Source organism: Dama dama, chromosome 7 (genome assembly GCF_033118175.1).
Source record: "Dama dama isolate Ldn47 chromosome 7, ASM3311817v1, whole genome shotgun sequence".
NCBI lineage: Eukaryota > Metazoa > Chordata > Mammalia > Artiodactyla > Cervidae > Dama > Dama dama.
The window spans coordinates 12,976,411-12,995,172 of NC_083687.1; the positions used below are offsets into that span (position 1 = coordinate 12,976,411).

The 18,762-nt window shown below is 40.8% G+C and overlaps 1 protein-coding gene across 4 annotated transcripts in view; it reads right to left on the minus strand.

The window, feature by feature from the left end:
* The window catches only part of STK38 (serine/threonine kinase 38), a 44,243-nt gene that overhangs the window by 4,958 nt on the left and 20,523 nt on the right, over nucleotides 1–18,762 (minus strand). For 3 of the 4 annotated variants that reach the window (XM_061146550.1, XM_061146551.1, XM_061146554.1), the window contains 8 exons: nucleotides 15,450–15,573; nucleotides 12,791–12,945; nucleotides 9,369–9,471; nucleotides 8,228–8,289; nucleotides 2,673–2,790; nucleotides 1,568–1,691; nucleotides 1,262–1,357; nucleotides 236–330 (listed from right to left, as the gene is read on the minus strand). In XM_061146550.1, the coding sequence (XP_061002533.1) occupies nucleotides 236–330; nucleotides 1,262–1,357; nucleotides 1,568–1,691; nucleotides 2,673–2,790; nucleotides 8,228–8,289; nucleotides 9,369–9,471; nucleotides 12,791–12,945; nucleotides 15,450–15,573 (877 nt within the window). The remainder of the gene's footprint in view (nucleotides 1–235; nucleotides 331–1,261; nucleotides 1,358–1,567; nucleotides 1,692–2,672; nucleotides 2,791–8,227; nucleotides 8,290–9,368; nucleotides 9,472–12,790; nucleotides 12,946–15,449; nucleotides 15,574–18,762) is intronic. The other variant, XM_061146553.1, reaches the window with a different exon arrangement.

Genomic DNA, 18,762 nt, shown 5'->3' on the forward strand with positions numbered 1-18,762 from the left:
CGTCTAAACGTGGGCGTTTGTATTCACTTTCCATTTGGCAAGGTCTCACTTGCTGCCCAGCATTAACACTGGAAAAATACTTACAGTCTGAAGAACTTAAGTTCTCTACTCAGATTTGTAAACATCATTGCTTCTCGGCCTTTTGGCTAAGATCAAGTGTGATCTGTAAACATCACACCCAAATTTGGGGGGAATAATACACTGATAAGGCAGCCTGAGGTGGTGGTAGTATTACCTGTTGGCTTAAGAATATCAGATTCTGGAAACTCATCGAAGTTTGAGGTATCATCAATGCTTTTGATTTCAATAGATATTGCAGCAGGTCTCTCTCTGCCAAGAACAGATGCCAAAAATTACTATGGTTAGTAATCATATGGGTCACAACTAACAAGTCTGGGAAAGACCCCTGATCTGACTGGCAGGGAAACACTGTCCACTGACAGGCAGCCTTTATTTCCTTTGAAAAGCTATGACCACTGACAACCACACTAGCTGACTAAATCCAAACAAAATTGTGATGAAAAAATATAACAGTTATCCATAGCTAGGAAGAAAGACAAGAAAAATAAAGTGAAATTAAAATTCAAAGTTAGCATACTCCTGACAGCCTGCCCTGTCTGCTGAAAAGGGAAACCCAACCTCTACACATCCCTTCATGCAGGGCTCTGCCCTTTTCTACCAGAAGTGCCACCAAGTAGACAGGCTAAAAGGCAAAGGTTAAAAATCACAAGCATGCAAATTAGGGACAATTATGAAACAGATACAACTTCATCTTCTGTTTAGCAACCAGGGAATGCTGGCTATGGCGGTGTGGGCAGTACATTGGCAGCGCTCTATGACCCACCCCCCACAACAATTTCATGCTCCTCTTCCTCCCGACCCTCCACTCCTTTCTTCCTTCTCTACCCCCCAATAACAGCCTCCACCTGTGGGTACAGACTGTCCGGCTGGTGGCCCCCAACACTAGAGACTGGTGTGTCCGAGGTAAAAAGCAAGTGGAACACGATGCTCAGGCAGTCCTTTCACCATGGAATCCAAAGTTGTTTCACTTTGGAAACAACTGCTGGCTTCAACGAATCCTGTGGCACATGGCCGACACGAAGTCCCAACTCCCAATCCTTAACGGGAATAAAAATCAGGACAAGACCCTGAATTTCTAAGAAGTTCTCTTCCCATATTTGGCATGCCAGTAATGGCTTCTAAATTAGTATTAAGCAAACTATAGACTCAAATTATCCTGAAAGCTTTTATATGGATATACCTGATATGTTCCCAGTCAACACCTTCAAAAAAAGAATTATTTTTGATTTCCTCAACTCCAGGGGCTCCAATTCTATGTTCCCATTCACAGCAGAATCTGGAAAAGAGAGGCCTTTCAGCACACCTCAAGTAGTCTCCTCAGAAAAAGAAAGGAATAACCTCCCCCTTTTTTAAAAAAAGAGAAATGGGAGGAAGCAGAGGGCAGGCAGACCTAGGAAATGATGAAATTTCTAAAAAAAAAAAAAAAAAAAGGATTCATTCATCTCAAAAGGCCTAGGTGGGGGACAGGGGAAATGTTCTCTGATACCTCAAAATGAGATCCTTGGCTTTCTCAGAAATAGGAACTTCTGGAGGAAAAGTCAAAGTTTCTTTCCAGTTCATCACCTTCTTATATGTCTCTTGAGGGGTCTCAGAACAGAAAGGTGGGTAGCCTGTAATGAAAAGGGAACTTCGGAGCTTTCACATCCCAGAACTCTGAATCTGAGTGAGATTATTCCACTTAATTTGATTCTAACAGAATTTTAATGATCCTATGTGTCCTTTCCTACGTGACATGGACAGGATTCCCGCTCATCCCAGAAAACAACTAAACCAATTGTTCATTTCCCCCCAAATCCAAAGTGAAGTTGTGCTTCTGATACCATGAGGGAGCCAGCTAGGCTCAAGAGGGAGGACAGAAGCCGAGCTGTAGACACAGGGCTCCCTGTGCCCCAAGAGGGAAAAGAAAGGATGTGACACTAAGAAACGACCCCTTCTAGGAACATCCTTATTTGGGAAAAGTGACCCCACCCCTGAGAACTGCAGGGGAGAGGGCAGTCACAGCGTGTTACTCCACCTGCCCCCCACACAGATCACATCCCCCTCCACAGGCAACCATCCCATGTTCTAAAGACAACAGCCAGACGCTGCCACACCATCATTCACACGGACTCGCTCTAGGCCACCACTGACAGGGCTCTCCTAGGGCTCAGGCATATGGCAGCCCCACGGACACGTCCCCTAAATACACATACACCAAGCAAGAGGGAGAGAGGTCAGAGGGGTCCATGCTTTGAAGGCTTTGAGAGAAAAGGGGGACAGCAAGTAAGGGAGCTTCTAATACTGCGCAGTGAAGGCTCTCTGAGTACAGTGGGTGTTTAATAAATGTCAGTGAATGAAAGAGCTGCCAGATGGAGAGGATGGAAAAGTCAGAAAACCACGATAAATGAGATCAGCAAAGCCATGACAGGGTGCCCATGAGCCCGAATACAGTGGGATTCATTTGATGACCCAGAGTTTTCTACCTAGGAAACTTCTCAGTGGAAGACAAGGGGGGAGAAGTGCTCACTTAGTACCCCAACTGAAACAGTCTTATCAGCGCAGGGCTCTTTCCTGACCCCACAGAAAAAGTTCCCTGAAAGCACGCGACTTACCAATGAGCATTTCATACATGATCACCCCCAGCGACCACCAATCACAGAGCTTGTTGTACCCGGTCTGCATGAACACCTCAGGAGCAATGTAGTCAGGAGTGCCTACTGTGGAGAAGGCCTGAAACACGCACCACATGTCAGGGAGGCCTGGCAGGAAGGCGGACGCCCAGAGTTCTGTCCTAGAGACCAGAGGCTTTGAGACCACCTAGAGCTACCCACAGACTAAATAAGCAGGACTAAGTAACAGCCCTTCCAAAATGGAAATAAAGCCTTGTCAGTGAAGTGAGAGGCCATTCACTAAAGGCAGAGGTCAAAGGCATCTGTCAGGTATAAAAGTACCGAAACAGACTGAGGACCCAGTGTGTGCCAGGCTCTGATACTTTTTGCTTATGAGCCTATGACAAAACTCAGCAAAGAGGACTCTGAAGATAAAACTCTGACGCCCAAAACGACTTTGCCTAAGGCCTCAGAACTAGTCAGGTGGTAGACCCCCGTTTGAAAATTAAAGGTAAAGTTATAAACTATTGGTCAAAGGTTTACAAATGTCTACTTACCAAACTGAAACATGTATGTAATAGTTCTTAGGCGGTCATTTTCTAAATTCAAGCAATCTACTCTCACACCAGGACTGCACTACCAGGTGAAGCGCAATCACAGCCTTCCTGTGCTCAGCGTTTGAGGGCTTACCAGTGGGGAAAGCTCAGATCTAAGTGCTGTCAAGTTATACAGCTTGTAAAGTTAAAAGCCACAGCTGTGTGGGGTTTTAAAAAACATTACGAAACACTGCAAACGTGTAGAAAAAAACCGCAGACAATACAACATCCATGTACCCATTACCTATATTAAAGAAAGGCTAATAACCTGTGATATGTTTCTCTCAGGTCATTTGTCTTTTTAAAAGAAACTATGTAAACGATTGAACTGAGACTCCTTCCCTCTTCACTGAAGTCATAACGACGTGAAGTTGCTGTGTTATGAATCTATAGAAATTTGCATAAATGACATATTACTCCTTGTATATTTCAACTCTTAATAAAGGGTTTCATACTGTGCTGTATTGTTCTACAATACTACAACTTGCTTTTTTTATTCCACATTATGACTTTGAGATTTATTCATGTAGCTCTTATTTCACCCATTTCACTGCTGTACACTGCTGTGACATTATTATATAAGAGTCACAATGTTTTTTATCCATTCTTCTGTAAATGGACATTTATGCTGCTTCCAGTGTTTCACTCTAACAAGTATAAATACCTGAATAAACATTCTTGTAACACCTCCTGAGCACTGGGAGTACTGCTGGGTCTTCCATTATGAGCATCTTCAACTCAATGAGATATCTTTCAGTTGTCCTCCAAGGTGGACAAGTTGTCCTCTTTAAACATGCCCAGTGGGGACAGCTCTTGGTGATCCACTTTCACCAACACTTGGCTTTGCCAGACTCTTCAATTTTTACCAATCTGATGAATATGAAATAGGATCTTGCTGTTTTTATTTGCAAGATCTCTAGTAAGGCTGAGTGCATATTCATCTGTTAATCAGACATTCAGTTTTCTTTTTTTTTGGTGAACTATTGTTTAGATCCTTTGACTATTAGCTTTTTTTCTAGTTGCATCACCTTTTATCATTGATTCATTGGAATTTTTTTTAACTTAAAAAAAAAAAAAAAAAACTTTTTTGGCCTCACAGTTTGTGGAATCTTAGTTCCCCGACCAGGGATTAAACTCTGAGCCTGGCAGTGAAAGCTCAGAATCCTAACCACTGCACTGACACAGAATTCCATTCCTCTGATTTTAAAAAGTAATTTTGCCACGAGTCTCTCAAAATGAGATCTTAGTTTTGAGCTTTGTAAAAATGGTATCATCCTACATGCAATCTTCTTCTTGCTACTTGACTTTTCCTCTAGTTTATTTTTAAATTTGATCCATAATGTCACATGTGGCTGTCGTTCAATTATTTTCACTGCTATAAACAATATTCTATTCCAGAATGTAACCATTTTCCTACTGATGGACACTGGGTTATTTCCAGTTTTTTGCTATCATGAAAATGCAATAAACATTCTTATACATGTCTCCTGGTTCAGAGGTGCAAGAGTTTCTCCAGGGCATCTGACTAAGGGTAGGTACGCACATGAACATATTTCTCAGGATGTTAGTTAAGAAACTCTTCCTTACTGAAGTCATACACATATTGCCCTGTATTTTCTTCTAAAATTTGTAAAGTTTTATTGTCCATCTATAATTTTTTTGTGTATATTGTAAGGTAGGAATTCATTTTTTCCATATGAATAACTGTACATTGTTTTCTTTCAAATATCCATGTTAAATAACATAAATGCCACTTCTTTTTTAAATCTTTCAAGTTAGAAATATGGATTGGGCTTTCCCCAAGAAGCATTAATATTTTAATTCTAATTATAAAAGTTAAGAAACTATAGAAACCCTTCAACTTAGACTAAATATATTCCAGCAAAGCTGGATGTTAAGTAAATCCTATTTGTCTGAAGATTTCCATTATAAAACTGAGATCTTTTGCTACAAAAAAAATAACTTCAAGATACTAAGGTGTAAAAAAAAATCCTGGAGTTCCAGGATGCAGGCAACAGCAGGTTCCAAACTGATGTAACAGTCTCACCTGGCAGCCAGAGCCCACGCTCGCTGCCCCACCTGCTAAGTACAGGCAATCAGGGACCGCCCCCTTTCCAACCTCTGTTTTCCATGCTGACGTGTCCTCCAACTTCAAGATCTTAATACCTCAAATCTGTACTCTTCTTTTTCCTTTTGTTGTCTGAGTGTTGTTTACAGTGTCAATTGCAGCTGTGCTCTAAAAAGTTTTGTTCATTGTTAAGAGTAATTTCAGATGTGTTCCAACTTACTATTTCATTTAGGATTTTAGGGGCAATAGCAATTTAATTTCTTTCTTAATCACTTCTGTAAATTTTACACTTAAAAAAATTAACTGACAAAGGTTAGACGCATAGATGTACTTCAACTTTTACCTCTGTTTAATAAATAAATTAAGGTTGACTCATACCTTGTGGCTCAGTTGGTAAAGAATAAGCCTGCAATATGGGAGACCTGGGTTTGATCCCTGGGTTGGGAAGAGCCCCTGGAGAAGGGAAAGGCTACCCACTCCAGTATTCTGGCCTGGAGAATTCCATGGACTGTATGGTCCATGGGATCGCAAAGAGTTGGACACGACTGAGCGACTTTCACTCATACCTATGTGCTAATCGGTTACTGGCCTAACAGTCGCCCAGGACCATGCTGGCACTACAAACATCAGAGTGGAATTTCAGCGGCCAGAAATGAAGGTGCAGCCTCCACTTGTTTCCTGTGATTTCCAACAGACTGAAGAGCAACAGGCTGGGTGAACAATTACATATGTTAGGCTTACCCTAGAGCAATAAATTTATACTAAGCATTAACTTATATTAACCTTCTACTAGTAGAATGGGATCACTTACGAAAGGTCAGAAGCACAGGGTTAAATGACCTTGTGAAGACTAAAGGTAGCTTTATTTTCAAGTTATCAAAGGAGGTAATATGAGGATGACCACTTCCACTGTAGATAAAAAGGCAAGAACCTTAACCAGAGCATGAGAACCTAAGTTTATTCAAATTAAAGAATAGTAAATATTAAAGGACATTTAACTCCAAATGTAGAACTTGTGGAACCTCCTTCCTTATAAACCTATAAAGCATTCCCAGTAAGTTTGACATGACTCTCCTGGTGTATGTCAAAGGGCATAAAGCTTCTCAGAGTATGAGGATAATTTAAGGTATTTAAGATTAATTACCCCCAAAATAAAAGTGGCCAAAGATTAAATCTTAGTTTGCTTAAAAAAAATTTTTTTTTAATCATAGAAGATTCCTTACCTTTTGTTACCTTCCAAAACACAGATAAGTATCAGTCTCCCAGGACTGCAGGAGCTACTGTCTAAGAAACAGTTTCTTAGGTAGACGGTCTCAACTTTGACTGCACAGCAGAATCACCCAGAGCCCCTTTAAAAAACCAGGTACCCAGACTATATACCCCAAACCAGCTGCATCACAATCTCCTGGGGTGGGACCCAGACATCAGTATGTTCTGAAGTTTCCCAGGTGATTCTGGTGAGCAGCCAAGGCTAAGATCTACCGCTCTGTGACAGACAACAGAAGCATCTGCGAAGATTTGTTCCCAATGTTCCCTAATCCTTAACAACCTATGTAAATGGTGTTCAACCACCTAAAAAATTTAAACATTTAAAGAGTATCAGAGTTCCTAAGAAGGCTATGATGTGATTAGGCATACCAAACTTTAGTATCCTGAAATTAATGTTAGAAAAGATATCAAAGATTAATTTCATTTATTACATTTCCAAAAGTGTTTGGTTTAGGTTAATGCCTTTCCCAGGGCCCAGGTTTAACATAAAAATCATAATATTCAAAACATGGTCTTGAATGGGCCTCAAATGAATCAAAAAAATGCAAGCCTTTCTTTGATTCTTTCTTAATCCTAAGGCTTCCAATTTTCACATATGGCTAACAGGTACTTACTAGCAACCTATTAAATGAATTATTAGAAATACCATAGAGAGCCCTAATTCAGTATTTTACTAAGGACTCTGGCCAAAACACAGTATTTGGCCAACCTGCCAAGTTACAACTGTGTATACCAACAAGCAGAAATGCCACCATTTCTAGAAATACACACACATGATCATCATTCCAAGTTAGTCATAGTTTTCCATCCTTGCCATTCTTGCTTTCTAATGACCCACTGCCAGTTTAGCTTTACTATTTTCAATTTGCTATTGGGTTTCTTGCAAAGCCTAGAATGTAGGGATATACATTCCTATTACATCTGGTCAATAATTTCCCGATAACTAGACACTGGGATATGTGCATTGCAATTTATGAACCAATGAATCAGAATAGAAGTTTGCCTAGACAGAACATTTCACTGGTAAATTTGCACTATTTAAATAAGTTCCACCATGCTACTGAGGTAAATGCAATAATGTTACTTATTTTTAAGCTTATAGGGCATAATTTTATGTGTATATACATGAATTATTAAAGCAAGCATTTCCCTCAAATTTCTCTCCAATTTTTAATCACCAAGTTCTTTTTTCTGCCATAACATAGGAAAGGGTGGGGCAGGTGAATTGACTAAGTCAATCACAAGTTTGAGAACCACAGCCTTGAAGTTCTGGGTAGGTATTTGTACTTAGTTTCAGTTTGAGAGAACTCCACCTCCAATATAACCCTTTACCACCATAAATAGAGGGAAAACGTAGAAGAGGAAGGAAAGCAGTTGTCACCAATGTAAAAGGTCAGAATGAGGTCATCCACTGAAAATGTCACAACCAAAACCACCTCATTTTATACCTGCGATCCTTCAAAATACCACTTTTGGTGCTACCAATATGACAGGCTTCTCTTAAGGTAATTTAAAACAAGGAATAGGTAAGCTGCAAACATTTATCAAATGCAAATTTATGTGCATATTTCTAAACTGATTCATAGTTGGTTTGTAGCATTTAAGAAGCCACAGGTATTACTTACTAGCTGACGTCTATTTCTTTTCCAGGTTTCTGCTTTCCTTTTGGAATTCATGTTCTGAAAAGCTAAAAGTAGAGAAAAGAAGTTCTAATAAGCAAAGTTCAGGAATGTTTACTACTTTTTTAGGCTCTGGTTCAAGCCATAGGAGACCCTCAAGTCTCGCTTTTCTCTCCACACACCAAGAACTCTACGTGATACATTTTCCACCAAATCCGTAAGCCCCAGTCAGAGGCGCTAAAGCATTAATTCAGAGTATCACACAGAGAGTTGTAAGCCGCACTTCCCTGGAGATAATATGACCAGAGAGGAGGACAGGCCTGAAACAGAATTACAGGGAATTGAATCAGAATCACAGGGAATCCAATCTCATCAGAGAGAGGCGAAGGTCCCAAAGTGGACCTAAAACAAGCACAACTTTTCAAATTACTATCAAATTTCCCCCAAGAGTAGTAACTCTACATAATCAGAGACTTCTGTATAGTATATATTATATACTATAGACATAGCTTCCCAAGGATGAAATGTAACTTTACTACATAGTTTCAATGGTTTGGGGCTTCCCTGGTGGCTCAGATGGTAAAGAATCTGCCTGCAATGCAGGAGACCTGGGTTTGATCCCTGGATTGGGAAGATCCCCTGAAGAAAGGAATGGCAACCTACTCCAGTATTCTTGTCTGGAGAAGTCCATGAACAGAGGAGCCTGGTAGGCTACAGTCCATGGGGTCACAGAGAGTTGGACACGACTGAGCGACTAACCCTCTCACTTTCACTTTTCAACAGTCTGACAGAGTGAAAATAACTCGCAAGCTTCTTTCTGCCATGACAGCACCAATGGTAAATCTAACCTGGAGTTGTTCACAGGATTTTTTCCTCTACTACTTTTGTTTGCCTGCTCCTTGTTCATCCCTTGTAACTTTCTCAGGAGAGCTCCAAAGAATGCTTGTTGGGACATCTGCCTTAAAACATTTGGTGGCCTTCATCTTCTCTCACCACATAGTACAAATCACAGGCAAACCTGGGAAGGTATTTTTATTCTCGAAAGACTTGAACTGTGATAATCTCCTACTCCATGCTGCATATTCTGGTTACCAGGGGGAATAGCTCTTCCAGGGATAAAAAGGCTACCATCACTGTTAGCACTTACTGAAATCACTGGGGAGGCTGTGGTTCAGATTCCTATAAAATTCTGTCCTATGTGCTTTTTTCAGTCCTGTGCAAAGGCCAAAGTCAGAAAGCTTCACGTGGCCCTATGGAGAGGAAACAAGGGCAAGAACAGATGAGCATTCACGATTTGGAAGAGAACATTATCCTCTCCAGCTCTGTGCATTACCCATTACGGCTCCACAACCAAAGGATGCTGCTGCTGCTTTTATTATGGGAAGAAATATATACCAGCAAACGAATTAAAGATCACTCCAAATCCTATTATACAAATATTATATGCTTTGGGTGTATCCACAGCATCTAATTTTACCTCTTAAACTACCTCAATCAATATTCTGTGTTTCTTCAAAGATTTTTTTAACGTCTATATAATATTCAAATGACTCGGTACATCATTGTCTACCTATCCCCCCAATGCTATTTAATCCAATCTCAAGTCATGTGGATTACAATAAGCATCCCCGTGCCAGAGAGGGCCCGTGTTCCCAACCCTAGTCAGGCATGATACAGAGGATGGTCTTTACAAAAGGCTGTTTGAGCAAGTCTTTATTCACATAGCTTTTTCTCCACTTGAATTATTTCACTGGGATAAATTCCAAGGAGTAAACTATTCCAAAGACAAAGAGAATCAACTTCATTGTACAGTTCTTGATAAGTGTTGCCATACTGTATTCCAATCACAAGTCTCTGACTTCACCATTCTCTTCAAAGAAAACTCACACCTCCTATGAGCCAGGCACCATGCCTTTAAATGTGTTTTCTCATTTATAATTCTTAAGCCACCTTTCATAGACTCAGAGTCATTAAACGACTTGCTGGTGAAATGGCAGCAAGAAGCCAGAAGTCAAAGCTCTTTCTCTCCAGACCAGGATTATTTAACCCCTCTCCAACCGCTGATCTTATCTGGAAAATGAGAATCATGGTATCTTCCTGGCACAAATGGTGAGAATTAAGGCTTGTAAGGCTCCTTCCCTGATTCTCTAAGGTAGAAGAGGGTGTTCTAGGGGTGGTGAGATTTTCCATTGCAGGGCATTTGATCCACACCAAAAGGTCCTTGGTATTTAGTTCTGTCTAAAATGGATGTGTTGGATTGGACCAAATTTCAAGGAACTTTTGTCATGAACCAAATGGCCATAGTCAGGACCAAATGTTCACCTACCAAAATTTTAGGTAGATAAGGAGGTAAAACCAAAACTAGGGGAGCAACTCTTGCTGCTGGGAGCAACTCTATAGTGCTCAAGGTCACACAGTCAGAAGTGATGTGGCCAAGGACTGAGCCCTAGTGACTTCCCCATCTGTGGTCTTTGGTCCCTAACATATAAACATCCCAGGGTACAAGGCTACAGAAGCTGTGCTTAAGAGCAGCTTTCTGTGCTGTTGTTGTTTTTTTTTTAATCTCATTAGGTTTGGCTCTGTGTGCATACACACACGCAGGCTTAAGCATAAAAGGTAAACTACCAAAGATGGCTTTGAGCCTACTAACCTGCTATTTCCCTTTCAGATTTGCAAATAACCTGTTCCACAAGCCAGGGAAGTGTTTCACAGTTTTAACTACATGTTTTACCTAGACAACTCCAGAACAGTCTTAAAAAACAGTGTCTGGAGCAAATGCTGTTCAAACCTAGATTTTCAGAGAACTCTGTAGCTCTTCTCATTTATACAGCAAGAACTCAAAATGTCTACATTTTCAGTTTTACAACCAATATGGCTAAACACATAAATGAGCCCTCCTCTACAAGTCTGGGCTGGCATATTGTAGAGAGCATGTCTGTACCAAACAGGTGTCCCCAGTCCTCCTCAGCTAGACTGAGTCCCCAGCTCTTGGCCTTCAGTATGTTTGCTGGCCTTCAACACAGACTTAGCCTACAATGAGGCCAGCACTAAGGCACTGGGTGCAGGACCAAGGCATCTGAACCCAGGACAACACAAAGTAGAGCTACTACTTTATTAATAGATACATGAACTTAAGGACAGAAAAATAATCTCATACACGTTACCATCTTAAAAGCAGAATATCAAGCTATTTACTTTGAGGATGCTAACTGTACATAAATTGACACAAAGAGAAAGCTACTTAAGCTATTATACTAAAACAGCTGTTACTGGGACTCCCCTGGTGGTCCAGTGGTTAAGAGTCTGCCTACCAATGTAGGGGACACGAGTTCAATCTCTGGTCAGGGAAGATTCCACATGTCACGGGGCAGCTAAGCCTGTGTGCCACAACTACCAGGCCTGCGTGCTGCAACTGCTGAAGTCCACCCGCAGAGAGCCTGTGCTCCGCAAGAAGAGAAGCCTCCACAATGAGGAGCCCACACATCCCAAGTGGGGAACAGACTCCACTTGCCACAACTAGAGAAAGCCCAAGCACAGGAACGAACACCCAGCACGGCCAAAAATACTTTATTTATTTAAATAAAAAATAATAATAATAATTTGAACAATGACATTACATTTTTCTTCTTTATAGCTCTCTGTATTATTCAAATTTTCCACTATGTATGTATGTTATTCTTTTTTTTTTTTTTTGTATGTTATTCTTATAATGAAGAAAAAAACTATTAACCAGAAAAAATTACTGGACAAATCTCCTACTCTCTCGAAACAGAAAGATTAAGGTTTTCAAAGAAAGTAGACTAAAACTTCAGATTTTTTCCAAAAACTGTTATCAAAAGACAGTAAGAAAGGAAAATACCCTATGAATTAAATTTACTTTCCTACTTAAAAGAAGAATTCAATCTAGACAACAATTCTATGTACCAGAACACAACAATCTAGAATTTTAAAGCTGGAAGGGACTTTGGAGCATCTCCCAATCAATATATTCACTTCACAGATGAGTGAGGTCCAGACGGTGGAGGAACTTGTCAAGCAGCATCAACAACATAGCAGCACAGGGATTCTCCTCTGATTTGCCGCGAGTTTAAGAATCAGGCAACTCAGTTCACGAGCATATGTAAAGATAACTACAAAGAGGCCATCAGAGAGGCTGAGCAGGGCTCTGCTTTAAGCACAGGGCACAGGGTTTGGAAGCTGAGCTTTGTACAGATTACTGTTGCTGTCACCGTACTTCCTAGTTCTGGGCTGGGATCCTCAACAGAGGGGTTCTCGACAGGGGATGCGTTAGTGTAGTTAATCATCTGAGAAGATGACTATCTTTGGCTTCATTACAAAATAACTTAAATCAATTTTATGATTAATAATTTTTCAAAATGTTCTTTAAGAGGAAAATTTAATCAAATTATGGAATTCATAAGCCTTTCTTACCTTTAAAAAAAAAAAAAGAAGAAAATACCCTAGGGAGCTCACAGCCCCCCGACCGTGATTACAGGCCATGCGGGTGTTACGGTAGAGGCTGCTCAGACAGGTAAGGACACACTGGTCAGCCCGCACTCCTCACAGTACCTTGCTGTCCAGGAGAAGGTTGTCTGGTTTGATGTCTCTGTGGATGAATCCAAGTTGGTGAATTGAGTCTATGGCTAACACTGTTTCTGCTATATAAAACTGAGTCTCCTCTTCTGTCAGCGTGTCTTTTTTCATCAACAGGGTCATCATGTCCCCTGGAAACAAAAAGATACAAAGTACATACACGCACACACACAAACACACAAAACAATATGAGTAACAGCCAGTTTTCAGATATGTCCTCCCTACCTGCCACCATAAGGCAGTGCTAAATAGGTCTCTGCTATATCCCAGAGATGACCTACTATGGGCGGAAATGCCCGACATGAGCAGAAATGGTAAGCAGTTTCTAACATTTAAGAGATAAAATTCACAGCCACGGATGGCAAAACACTTTCACTAAGCTAACTGATGCTGACCCCTGAGCGGTGATTTCCACTTAACTTTGGAGAGAGAAAGGAAATGTCTCTCATACTAAAATAATAAACCAATCAATCAATAAATTTGCTTAAGACAATTTTTTGGACTGGGGAAAGAGCTACTTTACTTTTCACTTGGCACAAATACCTGCAAACTTCTCTAAGGCATTTCCACATTCTAACAATGGCTGTACTGCCATTATTAGAGAGGCTGAGTGAAGTGAAAGTCACTCAGTCGTGTCCAACTCTTTGCGATCCCATGGACTATACAATCCATTGAATTCCCTAGGCCAGAATACTGGAGTGGGTAGCCTTTCCCTTCTCCAGGGGATCTTCCCAACCCAGGGATTGAACCCAGGTCTCCTGCATTGCAGGTGGATTCTTTACCAGCTGAGCCACAAGGGAAGCTCAAAAATATTGGAGTGGGTAGTCTATCCCTTCTCCAGCAGATCTTCCCGACCCCAGAATATAACAGAGGTCTCCTGCAATGCAGGCAGATTCTTTACCAACTGAGCTATCAGGGAAGCCCAAACAAAAACGTAAACATCTGGGGAGGCTGAAAACAAGCTTTCCAATGTCTATTCACAGAACACTAGAACATATATAAAAAGGTAGGATTTAGGAAGCAAAGTGTTAGTCAACAAAAGCTGTTATAAATATGAAAAGAAAATGCTACAGACTAGGATGTGTAATAACTGCCTCCCAAACGTGCATAGTGAACACCTCCCAAGATCAGTGGGGTTTTTTCTCCAGTGCTTATTGTGGGTACTTAAATGTATACCAAACTTTTACAACACAATGTCAGTATTTTAGCAGTTAAGCAGTAACTTCCTTAGTTTTCTGCAAAGTCAAAATTTAAGTATTTCTGCTTAATACCATCAACATACAATGGTGAAAAAAAAGATTCTGATCCAATTCAACAGTCAGATGAAAGCAAAGCAAATATGAATAAACAGTTTAAAGGTAAAAGAAACAGGAAAGATTCAGTTCACATCGCATAGAAAGCAATCTATGTTAGAAAACGGAAAAGAGACAGAAACCTCGGATTTTAATAGCATGTCATGCTGCTTATTTCTAACTTTGAGGGAAGGAGAAAAGTGGGTATTTTACCCTTGGGCAAAAATTAAGCCACTTATTAAGATGCTCCCTTTTTTGCCCCAAAACTTGAAAAACATGATTTCCTAATCACTCCTGGCCGCCAAAGATTCAATCTGGAGGCACATCAGTGGGGCCGGCTCTGAGGTACCTGTGTGGCCGTAGCACAGTGGCCCAGGAGAGCAGCCAGTGGCCTCACCTGTACAAGCGCGCCCAGATGATCAGAGCGCTCAGGCCAGAGGGTCTGGGCTGTGCAGGCCAACCCCACCGAGTGCAAAGGGCAGGGTCCAGGGGACACAGGAAGCTACGGAAGACAGTGCAGGTAAGGCTTGCGGAGACGCACGTCAGGGGGCTGGCTGGTTCCTGAGCTGGTTCTCACTCCTATTTAACTGACACCTAAATGTTAAAAAGTTTCTCCTCATTCTGTCATATAGATTCTTTTCTAAAATCTTCATCAACTGTTAATAAAAAGTACTGATGACCCTAGATATAACTAAAAGTTGTCACCAGATCAAATATTATGCCACAATTATACTAGCTTTGGTATAAAAGCATAAAAAGAGAAAGCTTTCTTTTTTTCCCTACCAGTGTGCTCACAGTTTATCTGCTCACTGGGAAACAGACTGTGTTCCCCAGAACAGATGCATGTTCTATTCTGGGTTTACTTTGGAGCTGTCTTACAAGATGTACAAGTCAAGTTACCAAAAACGTGAAATTTCAGAAATAAGAAACAGATTGTGACTACTAATATATGTAATGAGAAATTCACTCTTTATAATTTACAGGGGGGGAAAAAAAGTTGAAGCAAGGAATGTAATAGCTTCAATCAATCTTGTCACTTAGGTAAACAGACTTATTCCCAGGGACAGAAAGACAGGCAAAGCTCCCAGTATATTTCTATATATTTAAAAAGAAAAGAAATATCCATCTGAAATCATGAGAATGAATGAGAAGGTTATTTTTATGGCCCTAAAGCTGTAAAAAGGCACCCAGCACAGATAGATTACTGACCTCCTTTACAGACCTAAAAAGATACAGAAAGCAACTTTGTGAGCACAGTTAAAAGTAGAAAGGAGGGTTAATCCATGTAAGAGAGAAACCACAAAACAAAAAGGAAAAATGACCTTTCATCGTCAAGTAATTACCTCCAGGCAGGAACTCCATGATTAGGTAGAGGTTTAGCTTATCCTGAAAACTATAGAACATTTTCACAACCCACAAACTGTCTGCCTCCACTAGAATGTCGCGCTCCGCACGAATGTGGCCAACCTGGAGGTACACGCATTGGATTAATGACAAGCCTTGCTCTGCTTCATCAGACTGCATATTTGCTTAAACAATTTAAATACTGTTGAGTATTAAATTGTGATGATGCAAAACATACAGCTTAGGCAAACCTACGAACTCAAAATTTGACAACATTTGACTTGAAGGTATTTGATAATGAAAACTTGAGTGATGAAAGACTTGAAAGTGGCAAAATTCAATGGTTTTAATGCAAATGGAAACTTTAATAGTATTATAAAGTGAACCTCTGTTTAGTTAAAATTACCATTCTTTTGCATATCTTTTTGATCTAATAATTCTTTTTTAATAAAAGTAAGTCCCCAAGATGAGACTCTCTAAGCAAATCCTGCCTCAGGTCTTCAGTGACATCTGCCAAGACAGTGCCCTGCTTGACAATCCCAGATACTGTGATGCCACAGTACTCGGCCACGGCTGTGCACACAGGAGGTGCTCAGTTCTTACTGAACTGAAACATGAGAACAGCTAAGAAGAGTTGTCAACTCATTTATGACACTGCCAGTTTTCTATTTTTACTGAAATATTTAGCTAGGGAGACCAAGTTGCCAAAGGTTTGGGAGGATTTCTTTATTAAAATATTACTATCAAGTTGACTTCATCTACTTTAAATATACAATAATAATCAAAACACTGCTGCATATCACCAAGTCCCACCCCTTTTCTTCTTGTATAAGTGCTGTTAAGTTGCAAGACTGGGTTGAATCAGATCTAAATTTGTTAAGACTCAGGCTGATCCTTGAGTAGAGGTTTTTATTTGAACATGCGCTCCAGCCCGGGACCTCCTACAATGTTTGGAGGTGAAGATATACCAAGTTCACAAACTGGCACTTCTACTGGCAAACTCGGCCCCTGGTTGTTGTTTTGTTTGATAGGATGTTCTGCGTGCTTGTCTTAATGGAATGTCTTCAGCAAAGCCAGGCGCTCTCTATTCCATTTGGACACAGACCCCAAAGCCTTCTCTCCTGTCTTATACCTAACCTGCCTCATCTTTCCATGCTCACTCCTATGGGCCTAAAACTCCTATTGAGTTTTCAGTTTCTACTAAAACTGTTTTCAAGGAAATTCTTAAGTAACTTCAGTGTTTTAGAAATTTTACATTTTTACATCCCTACTTATGGCATGAGGGTGGGAAAAATGGAAGAAGGTAACGGTGATAAGGAATGGTGCTATAAAATTAGAATGAAGCCCAGTAAAGATCTGAGGAAATGCTCATGCCACTTGCTGGCTCTGACCCAGTCAGTTACTACACAAAGACTGCACGGAGCTGACTTCACCCGCCTGTTCCCCTTGGCTCCTGTGAAGGCCTCTGCCTACTGCAGGGACACACAGTAAAGGACAGGCATGACCACTGTCGCCTGTCACTCACCTTAGAGGGCAGACTGTGACTGCAACATTCCCGGTTTGTCACACGGCAAGCTGTAGGCACAGTGACCACACCCCGCCCTTCTCTCCCGGGGCTGAGACAGCAAGTCAAGAACTCAAGGTCTAGGAGTCAGGCGATTTTACAGGAGGGGTGGGCTCTGCATTCCCTTTCCCCTGCTCCTTAAACACTGAGTGGGGTGGGGATTATGTGCCAGCTGTGAGCCAGGGCACTAGGAGAGCAGAGGGAACAGTCGGTCTTTGGGCCCATCCTAACCCTACACGGGCATCACAACCAGAGGCTGTCCTTTTGCACAGGAAGAGAAATGGGAAGAGACTAGCTAAACACTGGTCTCTTATCCTCTAAAATTCATTTTCCAGGTAGCAGAAACTTCCATCTTGTGAGGAATAAAAACCGGAACTCTAAATGGGTAGCTGTAATTCCTGCTCAGTTTTGTAAAAGCAAATAAGAAGTTTTCCTCTGGAGAGGGCACCTATACCTACAAGAAGTCAGACTCTGAATCTGTACTTTGTCAGCCCCACTCAGAAGTGATGGATTTGCCCCACAAAGCTGCTACCTGCTTCCTCAGGACAGCTGCCCCAGGTCAAGCCTGTGGCCGGAAACTTGAACTGGACCATGCTGAGATCAAACCTAGGGAGCTGAGTCCATCAGCAAGAGGAGCTAACGATTTAAGTTAATTCATTCAAAATCCTAATTCGAACAGACACTTCCTTTATCTTCACGTAGGAAGTCTTTAGAAACTGATTTTGAAGAAGGTACAGTACTTGAGAGAATGTCTTTAAACAGTATGTTTGGATCATCCTGTCACCACCTGTTACCTCTATGAAGGATTAATAAGTGGAAGTTATGACATGTACTTCTTTTTACAATTTTACTCTACTATTCATTTGATAAAGAAATATTGTGAGTCTTGGTTAAAACTGCAGGAAATATATCTTGTAAAAATAAAATTTACTTGTGACATACAAACTATATGGACTAATCAATACAGCTTCACATTCTCCTTTCCAAGATTAACTGAAGCTCCTTCAGTGTCAATACCCATATCGCACTGATTTTTAGATACATTAATAGTGCTGGTGTGCATTTTGAATAAGGTTGGTGTTAACATATAATGTCTGAAGATCTACTGCCAGGGTATTTGCTACTTCTGACCAAAATTCCTGGGAGTCTAAAGCTTTAAAGAGAAAATTAAAATCCCAAATTTTGAGCTAGCACTTAGATGAAGGGCAGAAAAGCCTCAGTGATTATAGCTCCTCTCAAGCAGCTGGAAGGACTGGGTATGGGGCCAGCCTCCATCCTGGCTCTGAGGTTTTGTATCTGGAGCTCTCCTTTCAAGGGGGCATCTCTCTGCCCTCCTGTAATAACTGGTATTTTATAGGATATTTGCAGGCATCGCCCACTGCAATCTGTTCTGCTAAATTAAACCAGATTTATAGAAAATCTGCATTCTCACTTTTAATATATACTGTCTAATATTTAAAATCTTACTTATTCTGCATAAAGTACTGAATGCACCTTATAAATCTATTTGCAAAGTAGATTTGAAGTTTTAGAAAATATTCTTAATCATTAAATGAGAGTCTGCACTGCTGTGCCACCTTCATTATATTTTTTCAAATTCATTCCCAAACAAGACTGGCCTCTCTCACATAGTGACAAGCCACTCAGAAGATCCAAACTGGGTTTGCGTGAATTTACAGAATGAAGCATATTAAGACCTATTTTAGATCAAACTCCAAAGTCTAATTCCTAAGTCTCAGTTCCAAGGT